Genomic DNA, 16076 nt, shown 5'->3' on the forward strand with positions numbered 1-16076 from the left:
GGGATTTTACTTTAAATTTTAAAAAAATTACAAGTATCTCTCCCTTCCCTCTCTCCTTTCCAATTAAGCAATTAAAAAAGAAAATATAACTCTCATAATAGATATGCCTAGTCTAATCAAACAAATCCCCACAATAGTCTTTATTCAAAAAATATATGACCCAATCTGCTTTTTACATCCATCACCCCTTGGGAAGAAAGTTGGCCATGTTCTTCATCTTTAGCCCTGTGGAATCATGGAGTCATTGATGAAGGGACACGTCCTATTTTTTTTTTTAAACCCTTACTTTCTGTCTTAATAAAACTCTAAGGCAGAAGGGTAAGGGCTAGGCAATTGGGGTTAAGTGACTTACCCAGGGTTACACAGCCAGAAAGTATCTGAGGCCAGATTTGAACCCAGGTTCTCCTGACTCCATTCCTGGCACACTATCCACTGTGCCACCTAGCTGCCCACAAAAGGCATATTTTAGCAGAAAATGGCAAACTTTTAACTATGGGCCTAATTAAGAAAGTGAATAGATCAATAACAAGTGGGTTAAAGAAAAAGTTTTTATTCTTCAGGGAGGAAAGTTCATCATAAGTCTCCATTGGAAAGTATTTTAAGCAGTCCTTTCTCATATTCTAAACAGGGTTTCCAACAGGAAATTACATTAAATACCAACAAAATTGACCAGTTAATTGTATTTGGAGAGCAGTTGATTCAGAAGAGTGAGCCTATGGATGCTGTACTGATTGAAGATGAGTTAGAAGAACTCCACCGGTACTGCCAAGAAGTGTTTGGCCGAGTGGCCCGATTTCACCGGCGGCTGACCTCTCACAATCCAGTAAGAGAAACACATGCTAGGGATGCACCTTCTACAAAAGATTTGAGATTCACTCAGTTTTGTTTGTTTGGGGTCTCATGAGTAGGAAATAGATCTCAAAGTATCAGTCTGTTTAGGAGTCCACATTTGGTGAGAAATTCTGGTTTCTATTTTATTATAGTTCTGCAAAGAATTGCCCTTCCCACCATACCCTGCACACCACTCCAAGTATAAAGTTATTTTCTAATGGGCAAATGATGGAAAAGTGGCATTTGTGAAGTCTGTGGAAAACGCTATATTTTTTTGTTCAATGCCATAAAGATTTTATTGTCTTTCATCTAGAAGATATTTAATAGTTGTTTAAACAAAACACTATATCCTTTGAGTGTAGTTGCCCCTGAATCTGGGCACGTGTAAACAAACACCCAGAATCAGTTCATGATGATTTTTTTCCTTCTCACTCCCAGTAAACAGAAAATATTTGTCATTTAGTTTATCTTAATTGCTGGTATATGTACTTTTGGCATTTCCTGGTACTTTGCTGTCTTTTGGAATAACTGCTTTTGGCCAAGAGCATCAGTTTGTAAAAACAGCTTCAATCCCATCTTAGTCAATCATTTTTTTAATCCATTTTTTTTCTTTTTGCAAGTGGCAGTTGAGTATTACATAAAGGTGTCTATTTAATTTTGGTGCACTGAAAGCATTATTTAATGATGACCATTTAAAAGTATGATTGAGCACTTTTATTTCATTCCAAAGTAGACATCTCTGGACAGTTACTTCCTCCCCATCTCTTTAAGTGTATCTACCATAATTACCCCACAATTTCACCTATTTTAAAATCTGGCATCTTCTGTCATTTCCCTCCTATGATTCAACTTTCATGTTATATAACCAAGAGAATTAAAAGACAATGGACTTATTACTCAAATAGTAAAATAAATACTGCAAAGAGAGTTTTCCTGGTTACAATCAGACTTGAGTGAGCATTCTACAATAGGCAGTCTTCCCCTCCGTGCCCAAAGGTTTCATCTCTCCATATTTTTCTTCAGCTTGATTTATTTCATCTTTAAAATTGTCTATTCTTTAGGGATTGGAAGATGAAAAAGAAGCCTCTGAAAATGAAACAGATGTGGAAGATTCAAGAGAAATACAAACTGACTCTTGGCATAAAAAGGAGGTGAACGAGGGACCATCATCCCCGCAATCCCTTTGTCATCTTATGCCTCCTCCACTGGGTCATGAGCGATCAGGTTGTGAGACCCCTGTCAGTGTGGACTCGATTCCACTTGAATGGGATCACACGGGCGATGTGGGAGGGTCCTCCTCTCATGAAGATGATGAAGAAGGACCATATTACAGTGCCGTGTCAGGTAAAGCCCATACTTCTTGAGAGAAGGTTTCCCCTAGGGTTCCTGGAACTTAGAGATTTGCTTGGATTTTTTTTTTAAGATAGCCAGCTGACATTGCCAACTCTTTAATTATCCAGTTGCTAATTTTCTAATTTATGGATTATCTAGCTTTTTTTTACCATTTCACTTCAGTCCTGTCTGCTCATCCACATTATTGCTATTTCCTTGATTTTTTTTTTACACCCATTACTTGGAGGATGGTAGGGGAAAGAATTAAAAAGTAAAAACTCAAACCCATCCATACAGAAACTCACTTGCCCATTGGTAACTAACTCTACTTTGGGAAGAAGTTGAAGCTTTTGGCTGAAATGAGATTCTTGGGTTTTTCTGTCAGTTTCATTTATTTGCCCCAACCCAATTCCCCCATTTCCATGGATAATTAAGAGTTGGCGTTTAACACTGACTTTTAAAAAAAATATCCTTTAATAAATAAAAGTACAGAAATGATGGCTTTCACCTCTCAACTCCCAACAATTCTGTTATTTTAAATAGTCAACCTGAGTGTTTTATCCAGTGAGGAAAATGACATTGTTCTTTTTCAGATATAGAAATCACTGAAAATCCTGAGGCATATCTTAAAATGACCACAAAAACTTTGAAAGCATCTTCTGGTAGGCCTCTGCCAATGCATGTGTCTCAACATGGCAACATTCCTGTGGCGCACGCTATGTTCCGTTCCTAAACTTCTATCACATGTCATGTCTGACTTCTTGCCTTTTTGTTGACATCATGTCCTTGGATCATGGTGTATTTATGCTGCAGTACTACTCACATCTACTCATGCACATTAGAAAATCTTAGAAAAATATACAGAATGACGTTCAATACCATGCATATTTCACGCCAGGGGTCTGTGCAAATCAGACTTTACCTTCCAGGGGCAGGTGGAGGGGGTTTCCTTCACTTCATCCTAGTGATCTGAAGTCTAAGCTTTTTTTTTCCCCATGGTGGTTTGGTTTAAAACTATTTTCTTGCTTATGGTGATCTCCTGGGAAAAAGAGTTGGAGTTGGATAGAAGGTGCTAAAATTTACTTAAACACAAGCAACACTACTTCTCTTTGACCGTGAAAGTTGTGATGTCCCCTACTAGGTCTGCAGTATTCACCAGAGCCATCGGCAAACCCTTTTGATGTCTCCAGCCAGAGTTTGGCATTCATTACTCCTTTGCCACTTGAAAGACCACATATACACCCATCACTTTAGTTCAACCGTCATTACAGGCTCATATCATGACTGGAGACCACCCCAACTTCTATAAGTACCAGCCTCGACAGCAGCAGATTTTATGTTCCGTCCCATCCTGACAACATCCTGTGAAAACAATGTGCCACAGCTGCATGACTCATCTCATTCCCATGTGTGGGACACTACTGACCTTTTGCAAACATGCATGCTTTGCAAGGAAAGCTGCAGAACTCATTTTATGCCATAACTCAATGTCATGTTACTCACAATGCTTTTTTTTGAGGGGGGTGTAATTTTTTGTCACATCTGCAGTGGGATAGATGGGAGTATATCACTCCTGTTTGTTTCAGGTAAATCCATTTCTGAAGCCCATTCATGGCATACTCCTGACAGCCCTACCCATCCAAAGCATCACTACAAACAAACCGAAGTTGAGAGGAATGTGCTGCCGATCACTCCAGAGACAAGCACCCCATATAAGCCAGAATATGTAAGTCTCTTCTTTGCTTCTATAGCTCTAGATTCGGGATAGCAATAAAAATGACGATGGTTGTTTGCAGTAACATTAGTGATGATAGGTTGTACTCTGAATACTCACATGCAGAGCCTGTGTGCAGAGTTGTCCTTCCATGGGTGGTTTATGCTGTGTGTGCCATTACCCACATCATGCCAAAAAGTCACCTTTAGAGCCAAAAGCAAACATCTTCTAGGTTAGGAGCACAATCTATAGCCAAAAGACAGTTATTCTAACCAGTCCGTTTGTGACTCAAACCTCAGATGCTGGCCTCCTCCTTCACATCATGTTGAGCAACTATGAAATCTACCTGGCCCAGAAAATATTAATAATGATAAATAGAGAGGCAGCTAAATAGCATAGCGGATATAACACTAGGCATGGAGTCTGGAGGACCTGGCTTCAAATCTGGCTTCAGATACCTCCTACCAGCATGACCCTGGTGAAGTTACTTAACCTCAACTGCCTAGCCCTTACTGCTCTTCTGGCTTAAAATTAATGCTAAACCCCAATCATTAAGAGCTTTAAAAATAATAATTAAGTACAGCTAATATATCTCTATTATCCAGGTCAATGGAAGGAGCTAAGATAGGTAGAATTCAAAACAATATATGATCCCCAGAGACCTTAGAAAATTTGGTGGATTTATATTATTAATTACCTCTTTTGGGGGTTAATATTAAATTGAGTCTATGTACGTTGAGCAGACAATAGGGAATGGGGGAGGTAGCACGGGAGAATTAGAAGTGATTATTTGGGGGATCCAGCCATAAGATCCAAGATGAGTTTTCAAATCCTGGAGCCCATGCCCATACTTATTAGCCATCTGAGGAAGTAACTTGGTTTCTGCAAGGCTCTATTTCTATAATTCTATATCTATAAATGAGAGTAGCAGTACTTTCACTTACCTACTCTACTTCCAAAGGCTGTCATGAAGAAACACTTTATGGAGCTGAAAGTTCTATCAAATTGAGAGTTGGTGGCTTTAAAAATATTCCATTTGACTGTTGCTTTTGGGGGAGTTTCTTGTTGAGGAACTAAAAGCAGTTGACATAGTTGCCTCCCTAGTCCCCAAACTTCCATCTTTGTGGATTGGTAAACAGTTTCAATGTACTTAGTCAAACCCAGCTTATTCCTGCTGTATGATCAAGGGCAATTCTTTCTAATCTACTGAAACTTCTTTTATTACCCCATCAATTGATCGAGGCCAGGGGGAGGTTAACCATTTTTGCATCATGGAACCCCTTGGCAGTCTGGTGAAACCTATGGAGCCCTTCTCAAATCATGTTGTTAAATGCTTAAAATAAACCACATAGGATTGCAAAGGAAACTAATTATATCAAAATAAAGTTGATATCTTTTTTTTTTAAGTTACTAGACCTCAGATTAAGAATCCCTCATATATAGCCATCAAGAAATGACTATGTGGAGAAACATATCTTTATCTAAACCTTGGGATAGAGCCTTTTGCTTAAAGACAAATTATCTCTGTGCTCTGGCTTCTGTGGGCAATTCAGTATGTGACTACATGTGGCCAGTTTCAAGAGCTGAGTCCTTTAATTGCCATTCTAAAAGAACTTTTATCTGTCACCTTGTCTAAAGAGCAGTCCAAAGAAATCAAACTCTCGTGACTTTTCTTTAAGCCTGCATATAGGCCATGTGGATCCTAGCCTGATAAAGCCTAAAAGGGGCATTATATTTAGAAATGGCCAGATCAGCTCTGTGATTGCAGGGAAAAAAATCCATATGTGCAATGAAAATAAACATTTGGTAATGAATGATACTGGGAAACTGATTTGTACTCTGTATGTTTCTAATTCCCGGTGATAATAATGCCAACCACCTCTACAGAGTGACTGGGAGGGATAACTAAAAAAAATTGTAAAACACTGTGAAAATGTAAAAGTGCTAACACAATAATAAGCTGGTAAGCACAATGATCGTTTTCAACCTTTTTTTTTTTAATTTTGCATGGTACATTTATGAAGAAAGTTAGGAAGCATGCCAAATAAATTGACCATTTTATTGCATCAGCATCCTCTCATCCGCTTCCTGCTTTACCTACATATAAATGCCAAGGCTTTACTTCTACCATCAGCTCTGCCTGCACATAAACCAATGCAATGCTACATGTGTATAAATGCATCTATATTATAAGAAAGCTGCTCTTGAGAGAAACGGGATTAATGATTTCTAATCCATTGATATGTATTAATTATTTTTTAATAGATAATTTGTGGACAAATTGTGGATAACTTAAATACTAAATCATTGTAGGTTAAACAACTTATACCTCCTGGCATTGATGGTGTGGACGATGGGAGAGAAGGGTCCAGAATGCTGAATGCCGGTGAGCAGAAAGGTCTTACAGAGACAGAACAACAAGCAGGTAGAGCTGAACCGGATCTATATGGATCTTTTACCTTTTTGTTTGTCTTATTTTTGCTGTTTATTTATTGATGGTATTGTTCCATCAGTCATTTCTGTTTTTGGGTTGTTTTTTTTTTTAAGCCTTTTGTCTTGTCTTAATTCTAAGTCAGAAGATCAATAAGAGTTAGGCAGCAGATGATTGGGATTAAGACTTTCCCAGGGTCACACAGCTAGGGAAGTGTCTGAGGCCAGATTTGAACCAGGTCCTTCTGTCTCCAGGCTTGGAATTCTATCCACATTACTACCTAGCTGCCCCCACCCTTTTTTTTAAACCCTTACTTTCTGTCTTAGCATCAATTTTAAGATGGACGAACAGAAATCAGTCATTTCTGCATATACCCTAGCCCCACTCTGGCTTCCCTTTAAACAAAGATTTAAAAAGAAAACAATTCAACAAAGCCAAAGGGCAGAACTAACACATCTGTCCATGTCTGCAATATTTCCCATGCATAATATTTCTCCCATGTCTACAGTGAAGAGTAAGAAGGTTGAATGTTCTTTTCTGGGGTTCAGCTTGGTTAGTATATTTACACAGGGCTCAATTTGGTTTTATTGTTCTTTCTATTTACAATTTTGTAGCCATTATGTTTTTCCTAATATTACTAACTTCATTGTATCACTTTCTATAAGTCTACTTTTCTTTCAGTTCTTCATAATTGTGTTTTTTATGATTCAGTAATTATATTATTAAAGGGCAGCAAGGTGGCACAGTGGACTGAGCCCTGGGCTTGGAATCAAGAAGACTCCTCTTCCTGAGTTCAAATCTAGTCTCAGACATTTACTGGACAAGTCACTTAACCCTGTTTGCCTCAGTTTCCTCATCTGTCACATAAACTTGAGAAGGAAATGGCAAACCAGTCTAGTATCTTTGCCAAGTAAATACCAACTACCAACTAGATTGTTGTTACTGTCTAGTTATGAGTGGTTGAACACAACTGAAAATAACTAGACAGCAACACAATCTAGTATTCCATTCTTGTACCATAATTTGTTTACCATTCAATGAACAGACATTAATAAACTGCCTACTATGTGCCAGACACTGTACTAAGCTCAGGGGGAAAAGGTAAAAGCAGCCCTTACTTTCAAAGAGTGTGTGTTTAGCTATTTATTCTGTAAACAATGAGCACCTGCTTTGTTTCTTGTTATTTGTCAACACAAAGTATAATGTGATTAATATTTTTTGATGCATATAGGACTTTTCTTTTGGGCTCTGTAGGGCATATGCTTAGCAATAGACTGGCAAAATCTACTCTGGCAAAAAAATAAATAAATAAATAAAGATATATATATATATAATTTTTTTAGGTATTTAAAAAAATAATTCTGTATCACTTTCCAGAATGGTTATGCCTTTCCATAACTCCTCTACCATTGACTGTTTCTATCTAGGTTTTCTTTAAAGGTTACTGATAATGTTATTTAAGTGATTACCAATACTTGGCAAAACATTAAATGAAAGACTTGTTGACCATAATTCCTTTGAAACCTCTTCTTTCTTCCTCAGCTTATTATTTCTGGCAGCAGTACTAGCATGCTGAGAACACTGAAAAAAAAACCCATCATTTTTCCTTCTTTCTCTCATCTCCCATATCCAGTTGGCCTGTAGATTCAATCTGTGCAATATTCCTCTGTAAAGAAGTACTTAACCTAAGACCCAAAGATAGATTTTAAGAGGCCTCTAAACTTGTTTGGGGTATAGTGGAGATTACATATTTATTTTAATGTAATTGGGTTTTTTTATAATACCACACATTTTATTTTATGCTTTTAAAAACAATTCTGAGAGGGGTTCGTATGCTTCACAAATCTGTCAAAAGCAGTCAATGATAACAAAAGATTAAGAAACCCTGTTCTAGCAACTTTATTAGCAGGACTGTGTATTATTGACCTTTTCCCCCCTCAGGGCATTGCACATAGTAGATATTTTATAAATGTTTTTTAAAACCCTACCTTCTGTCTTAGAATGGAAACTAAGGAAGGTATTTTGAGTTTTAGAGAGTGACAAGAGTAAAGGCTTATAAATTAGGAAAGCAGGGACTAAGAAGTATAGTTTTACTAAATTACAAGATTATAAAGAGAAATTCTAACCAAAACATTAAGTGTGTGTGTGTGTGTGTGTGTGTGTGTGTATACATATATATATATATATATATATTAATTAATACCAAGTTGAGAAACTTGGACTTGATACTGGAAACTCTCTATAAATAGAAGGCTTTTAAACAGTGAAGTAATTTGATTGAACTGCACATTAGGAAAATTAATCTGAAGGGAAATGACTTATCCAAAATCCTACAGCAGAGCGGGGCTTCAAACCCAGGATTCCTTTCAGCCTTAATTTATTTGAAGACTGATTTGGAGACAGGAAGAGATGAGAATCAAGGAGACTAGTTAGGAGGTTACTGAAATAGTTAGGACAAGATAATGCTTTACTTATGGTGGTAATAATAGGAATTCACTCATTCATTTAAAAAATGCTATAGAGACAGCTAAGTGACTCACATGGATAGAGAGCCAGGCTTGGAGAGAGGAGTTCCTTGGTTCAAATCTGGCTTCAGACATTTCCTAGCTGTGTGACCTTAGGCAAGTGTACTTAACCCCATTATCTGCCTTAGAAGCACTAGTCAGTATTGATTCTAAGGCAGAAAGAAAGGGAGGGAGGGAGGAAAGGAGGAGGGAAGATATGGAGATAGGGAGGAAGGGAGGAAAATTTCTATCAAATTTCCACCCCTTTAAAAACATAGTTCTACCTGGACTGTAATACCCAGTTCCTAATGGATGGGGCACAGAATCAGACTCAAGACCATGATGACTGTAAGAGTCACATCATGTAGGTCTGATGCATGTTTTGTTTGTTCTTTATGCATTTTGCTGGCTTACTTGTCATTTCAGGGGTCTTTGACAGTTGGAAGCTCATTCAAGCCCAAGATCTTCGCAATAAACTTAGAACAAAGCACAACCTGCAGCAATGGCAGCAGCTGGACTCAGATATCAATGATGTCACCCTTTGGCTGAAAGGAACTGAAGCTGAACTGGAAGATTTAGAGATGGCAAAGCCTGCAGCTGACATCCAGGAAACAGAGCTCAGAGTGAAGAAATTAAAAGTAAGTTAGCTAGGTTAGAGGGAAGAGTGGTCTGAATTTGCTTTACTTCTGGAGAATGAATATGGACAATGCATATTTATTTTTTTGACTGCTCCTCTCTAGCAAACAATAATAATAGTTCATGTTTCCATGGCCCTTTAAAGTTTCCAAGGGCACTCTCCTCCACAATAACAGTTTTGTGAGCTAGATAGCACAAGGATTATTCCAATTTTACAGATGAGCAAATAAGTATCTGAGCCCCTGGCATCCTAACAAGTTCTAATGCTAGCACTCATTCTGCTACATTAATAAATTTATTAATATTCTATATGTGCTTGATACCTCTTATAGGCATTTTCATTTCAATAGTTTGACAGTATTAAAAAGGCAAGATTTTTTAGAAGCTATTGTGAGGCCAGTTCATTAATGTTCTATTGTCCAATCTTAGATTTACAGCTGAGGGGACCAGGGAGGTATTCAATTCTAGTCCTCATTTGAAAGGTGAAGTTACTAAGGCTCTGAGAAGAAGTGAATTGCTCAAGGACATACAGGTAGTAAACAGCAGAGCTGGATTCAAACCCAAGGTCCCTTCTAGTTCTAAATGATGTGCTTTAATTTTCCATAACTTTATGTGAATTTATGGCTGAGGAGTGGTTTTCTCTTTATTAAAATTTTTATGTTAATAATAAATTTCCACATAAGTATTCCAAAGTAATATAATCGCCCTCCCTTCTTTCCTCCCACTCCTAGATCTGACAAACAATTCAGTCTGGGTTATACTTATCACGCAAAACATTTCCATATTATTCATTTTTGTGAGCAAATAATCTTATAGAACCAAAACCCCAAATCATATACCTATATAAATAAGTGATAAATAATATGTTTTCCTCTGCATTTCTACTCCAATAGAGTACTCCAATAAATACTCTACTTCTTTCTCTGGAGGTGATAGCATTCTTTTTCATAATCCCTCAGAATTGTCCAGCATCGTTGTATTGCTGTTAGTAGCTAAGTCTGTCACATTTGATCATTCCACAATATTGCAGTTAATGTGTATATAATGTTTTCCTGGTTCTGCTTTTTTTTACTCTACATCAGTTCATGTAGGACTTTCCAGCTGCTATGGAAATCATCCAATTCATCATTCCTTATAGCACAATAATATTCTATCACCATCAGATACCACAATTTGTTCAGTCATTCCCCAATTAAGAGACATCTTTTTAGTTTCCAATCCTTTGCCACCACAGAAAACACAGCTATAAATATTTTTGTACAAACAGGTCCTTTCCCATTTTTTTTCATCTCTTTGGGATACAGACCCGGTATAGTGAGGAGTGGTGTTTTCTATATGACATGATAATATCTTATAGGTCTAATAAAACTCTCTTTTATATATGGTTAAATTATGGAGAATCCTATTTATATGGAGTAAGGTGATTCCTCATAAATATAGCAAAAATGGCTTTTTGAGTGGTTAAGTAATGGAGTTCTCTATTTACAAGAAGTATGGAGATATTATAGGTCAAGTAAAAAAATGGCTTTTTATATGGTTAAGCATTAAAGTTCCTTATTTACATGAAGTAAATTGTTGAGTTGTGTTTAGTAAAAATGTCATATAAGAATATTTCATAGGTGTAGTTAAAATGTCATATATAGTTAAATATTGGTTAAGTGAAATGAGGGGAGAATTTTGCATAGATCTTTAACAAATGGTTGTTTGTCTGTAATGCTTTCTATCTGTTTGGAAAAGTTCTTTAAGGGCATCTCAGGGGGAAAGCATAGCTAGAGGTCAGCTTAATCTATTATTACTAACTCCCCTTAAGGCCTGGGAGAGCCTCATTTACATGTGAGCTCCCACTGGCTGGAGATCTTTGCCCATTTTAGTGACCTCTCCGGGCTTGCTGATCACCTGACTGTTTTCAGCCAGTCCTGAGGGAGCTAGTAGTGCCCATTTCTGTCTATATCAGGGTGGGGGTGAGGGATTTGGCAGATTGCTTTCCTAATAACTTTCAAAGAGAGCACCAGCACCAATTTTTTCCCACAGGGCCCTAAACTGTTCATTTCTTTACTCCTTCTCACCTTTCCACTGTTAGGATATACTAAAAGCCTTTGATAATTACAAGGCATTAGTGGTCTCCATCAACTTGAGCAGCAAGAAATTCCAGCAACCAGATAATACTGAATCAAAAGAACTCCAGAACAGACTCCGGCAGCTGAATTTGCTCTGGGAAAAGGCAAATCATTTGTTGGACAGCTGGAGAGAAAGCTTGCAGCATTCCCTCATGCAATGCCAGGTACACTGACCATCTGTGAGGTCCCCAGGACCTTCTGTGCGGTGGTTATGTTTTCTCACACAAGTGCATGGCTTACAAGGCTATTTATTGAGCAGGTTTTTTAAGCATTTCAGCAGTTGAGGAGCTCAAAGTAAAGGCTTGGTGTGTTTGGGACCATGATGTGCTCCGGGAGTCCCCAACAAAGTCATGGCCAGATTCTAAAGGAACTGGGGGCTTCACCCAGCCCAAGGGAGAGGGTTCAATGCCCTCATTTTCCCTAGTAGGTTAATTTAGTAATTCCCACCTGACTCTTGCTCACCTCAGATCAGAGGATTGCCATTGACGTACTAGAAAGAACCCTGAATTTAAAGGCTGGAGAACTGCAGGCAAATCCCAGCTTTACTGTTTACTAGCTGCACAGCCATGGACGAGTCACTTGAAGCCTTTTGAATATCTTTTCTCAATTGTTTTTAGATAATCTGTTAGGCTTCATAACCACTGCTGGCAGATCTGCTCCTATGGCCACGTTGACCAGATTTTTTTTTTAACCCACATGGAAAATTTGTTTACTAGTTGGGAGCTTTATTATTTCTTCCCATTGGAGAATTCAGTAGTCACTGTCACACTTTAATTGGAAATACTAGACTTTTAAAGTTGAGAATACTATTATTCTCAGAATCAGTTCTCCTCACCTCCTTGCTTTTCTTCTCCCCACTCCTACCACTTTGCTTTTCTTGCTTTCTGGACTGGGCCATTTGATTTGAATTTGCTTTTTCTTTTTTAATTGCAAAAGACAATTTAAAAAGCCAATAAAGTATCTCACATTCTTCTTGTAGAAAAGATGAAGAGATGTAGCCCAAGACAATAATATAATTAAATTCATTTGGAACTGATAGAATCATCACACTGAGTTGTTATTGGTTCAGTGTCAACTTTGCAGGAGTTCTTCAGTAGTGAACCTTAAAGAGCTGTGCTTGGCCTTATCCTGTTTAATTTTTTTAATGACTGGAATAAAGGTATAGATGGCATTGCTAATCAAATCTGCAGATGTGTTTGCAAGAGCTAATGCTCTGGAGGACAGAGGCCAGGATCACCAAAGCATTCCTTGGACCAGAATATATTAACCAGATCTAAGACAATGAAATTCAGTACTAGGTGGAAAGATGATTTCAAATACTTGAAAGATATCCTAAGGAAAAAGGATTAGACTTCTTCTTTTTGACCTCAGAGACAAAAGTTACAAGGAAACAAATTTAGTCCTGATGCCATAAGGCAAAGCTTCCTAAAAGCCAACAATGAATTGGGCATGGAAAGTTTCCAAGCCAAAGGCTAGAATGACTATTTGTGGGGATCCTGTTTTTTGTGTAATATGGACTGGCTGCTGAGAGTCCTGCTTTTAAATACTGTGAGAATGACTGATAGAAATAAATGTATATTAAAATAATATAAGAAGATATCAATTCCCACTAGATTTTAGTTTATGTTTTTATATATGTGTGTATATGTATATATATATATATTTCCTTACATTCATGTGCCAAGATTTGTTAAGCCCTTCATTCTCTATCGGTCTGTCTGCTTTGTGTTCAGTCGCAATGGAAAGGGATTTATTCACCTCTTTGGTTATTTTTACTCCTAGGACTTTCATCAATTGAGTCAATCCCTCCTATTGTGGCTAGCAAGTGCAGAAAACCGAAGATGTACGGTCCAAGCCCAAGTCATGGATTCAAACGCAGATCCCCATACCATCCTGGAGTGCCAGAAAGAGTTGATGGTACCCTTTTTTTCCTTTTATTTTTCTTTTTGAAGTTAACAACCTAACAGTGAAATGTTAAATTAAACTACTAAATTTAATAGTAAGTATTTACATTTTTTATTATTAAATTTCAACATATAAAGTATACTAAGCCTTTTTTTCTGCCAGGATTTTTTTTTCCATTCAGTCTCTTACTTTTCCACATATCTAACCTCCATTCTCCTGGTTCTACTTTTTTTCACTCACTTTATATTATTTCTTTAAAATCTTTTCAGATTTCTTTGTATTCTTCATGCTTTGCTACTTTGTAGTATTCTGTGACATGAATGTACATTGAACCATTCCCTTATCATGGGGCATTTAAAATTTGGTAGAAAAGCTAACAATGCTTTTTCTGCTTGGATCTGGTCATTAACCTGGTTCTGGGTAGTCTGCCAAAAACCATGACGGTAAAGCAGAAATTGTTCATATTTGGTTATTGTTGCTTAAGGGGTCCTCACATGAAAAGGCTGGGCTGCTTTCCAGACTCTCCCAGCAGGCTTTGGGTTGCCCTAAGATCATCACTTTATGGTACAATGCTCCTTTCTCTAGACTGTACTGACTTGACCTTCATTCCTAAAAGAGTCTGATAGGCTATAATAAGTCTAGCAGAGCTAGATGAATGTCCCTGTTCTAACCCCCAAGATGCTTAGAAGCAGAGGAATAATAGATGCATATTTCATAGGTTTTCCTGCTCGTCACTCAAAACACACACACACCACTTGTTTTAACCCTCTGATCAGTGTTCCAATTCAGGAAATGTATATTAATCATCTGCTATGTAAAAGGAACCAAGATGTTAGCAAGATGATTTGAATAGAAACAGGATTTCAGTTTGTGTTTCTTTCAGATATTGCTAATTCAGCAGCAAATTTGAGGTTGGTGTCATTGTGGCTTTGGAGCTTGAGATCAGTACTAGATGGACCAGTTCCTGTAGGACAGAGACTGTACAGTTTTCCCTCCAGCTTTCCAGCCAAGCAGCCTTCAGTTTTAATTTGCATCATCACTCAGTCAGAAAGCTGGTTCCCAAAAACTCTCTTGGCCTCTGAATAATTCACTAACAAAAGACTGAGAATGAAGTCTTTCACTTACACATTTCAGTTGCAATCAAGGAGGCCCACGGTGAAATTTTAAACTTTAATTTTTTTTAAGATGGCTTACTATTTTTGAATCTTCTCCATGAAACTAAGCAGTTATTCTTGCAGTCAAACCAGCTGTATGGATTCTCCTCTATTTCTCTTGAATGTGTTACATTTATCTCCTATTTCAAGATCTCCATTTACTATCTCTGAGCTTTATATAATTTTATAAGGCTCTTTAGGGTAAAAAGTACCAAAAATAAAATGGCTCCTACCACTTAAGAAAATTACATTCTTAAAGCAGCCAGATAGAAAAATTGCCTGCCTACCTATTTGCTTGAGGGAAGAAGGTTTAAGAAATTTAGAATAGGGACAGCTAAGAGGCACAGTGACACAATGCCAGACCTGGAGTTGGAAAGACTTGGGTTCAAGTCTGGATTCAGACACCTCCCAGCTGTGTGACTCTGAGCAATTCATATTAACTTTGTCTAGCCCTTGCCCTTCTGTCTTAGGGTTGTTACTAAGACAGAAAGTAAGGGTTTTCTAAAAAAGAAACTCAAAAGTTCAATATTTATATTATGTCCAAGAACATGCATGTGTATGCACACTCAAAAACCAAAATTAGTACATTAATTCAGTTCAAACATTTATGACTGATGTTTAAGACATTAGAGTTATACATTAGGTTATACTTAAAATGATTTGAAGTATTTTTTTATCACACTATTTTGGGAAATAATATGGCTCTATGATTTTTTTTCCTTAGTAGACCCTCTCTCCAAATTCCCATTAGAAAGCTTTTTCCATTCAATCTCTCTCACTTTTCCACACATCTAATCCCATTTTCCTAGTTCTTTTTTTCATTCACTTTACATTATTTCTTAAAGGTCTTTTCAGATTTCTTTCTATTCTTCATGCTTATTGGTTTTCATTACTTTATATGTATACAAATGTACATTGAACCATTACCCTATCATGGGGCATTTATTTGGTGGTACATGCAGGAAACAATAGCAAAGACTATATAAATTTTAGCCAGATGACCTGTGGCAGCCTCTCTTGTCCCACTCTTCCTTTCTGGGACTCTCAGTCAGATAAACTTCTCTTCTTTACATTTTTCAATTTTTGTTTATTTTTAGCAACTAGAAAAGGAACTATTGGAACACCAACATCAAGTAAGCTCTCTTCAGGAGATCTCAAAGTACCTCCTTGCTAAGGGAGATGAAGATAACTATATTGAAGCTGATGAAAAGGTTCATGTCATTGGGAAGAAACTCAATCAGCTGCTGGACCAAGTTGCCCAAGATTTAGAATCTTTGCAGGATAGCCAGGTGAGCCAACTTATTCAATTAAAAAAAATACAATACAATATATAAAGATTCAAAAATAAATTGTGCCTTATTATTATTATGTGCAAAATGAAACTTGGGTATTTAAAAAACAACGATACAACCCAATATTATCATTCTATGGAAGGAAATCAGAAAAGGGAAC

The 16076-nt window shown here is 37.2% G+C and overlaps 1 protein-coding gene across 8 annotated transcripts in view; it reads left to right on the plus strand.

Annotated features, from left to right (window-relative positions):
- Positions 1-16076, plus strand: part of SYNE2 (spectrin repeat containing nuclear envelope protein 2) — a 416774-nt gene that overhangs the window by 396474 nt on the left and 4224 nt on the right. For 5 of the 8 annotated variants that reach the window (XM_056810866.1, XM_056810868.1, XM_056810869.1 and 2 more), the window contains 9 exons: positions 629-823; positions 1893-2175; positions 2757-2825; positions 3750-3889; positions 6191-6302; positions 9239-9450; positions 11529-11729; positions 13348-13482; positions 15722-15913. In XM_056810866.1, the coding sequence (XP_056666844.1) occupies positions 629-823; positions 1893-2175; positions 2757-2825; positions 3750-3889; positions 6191-6302; positions 9239-9450; positions 11529-11729; positions 13348-13482; positions 15722-15913 (1539 nt within the window). The remainder of the gene's footprint in view (positions 1-628; positions 824-1892; positions 2176-2756; positions 2826-3749; positions 3890-6190; positions 6303-9238; positions 9451-11528; positions 11730-13347; positions 13483-15721; positions 15914-16076) is intronic. The other 3 variants (XM_056810871.1, XM_056810867.1, XM_056810872.1) reach the window with 3 other exon arrangements.

The sequence above is a fragment of the Monodelphis domestica genome, chromosome 1 (assembly GCF_027887165.1).
Source record: "Monodelphis domestica isolate mMonDom1 chromosome 1, mMonDom1.pri, whole genome shotgun sequence".
Taxonomy (NCBI): Eukaryota; Metazoa; Chordata; class Mammalia; order Didelphimorphia; family Didelphidae; genus Monodelphis; species Monodelphis domestica.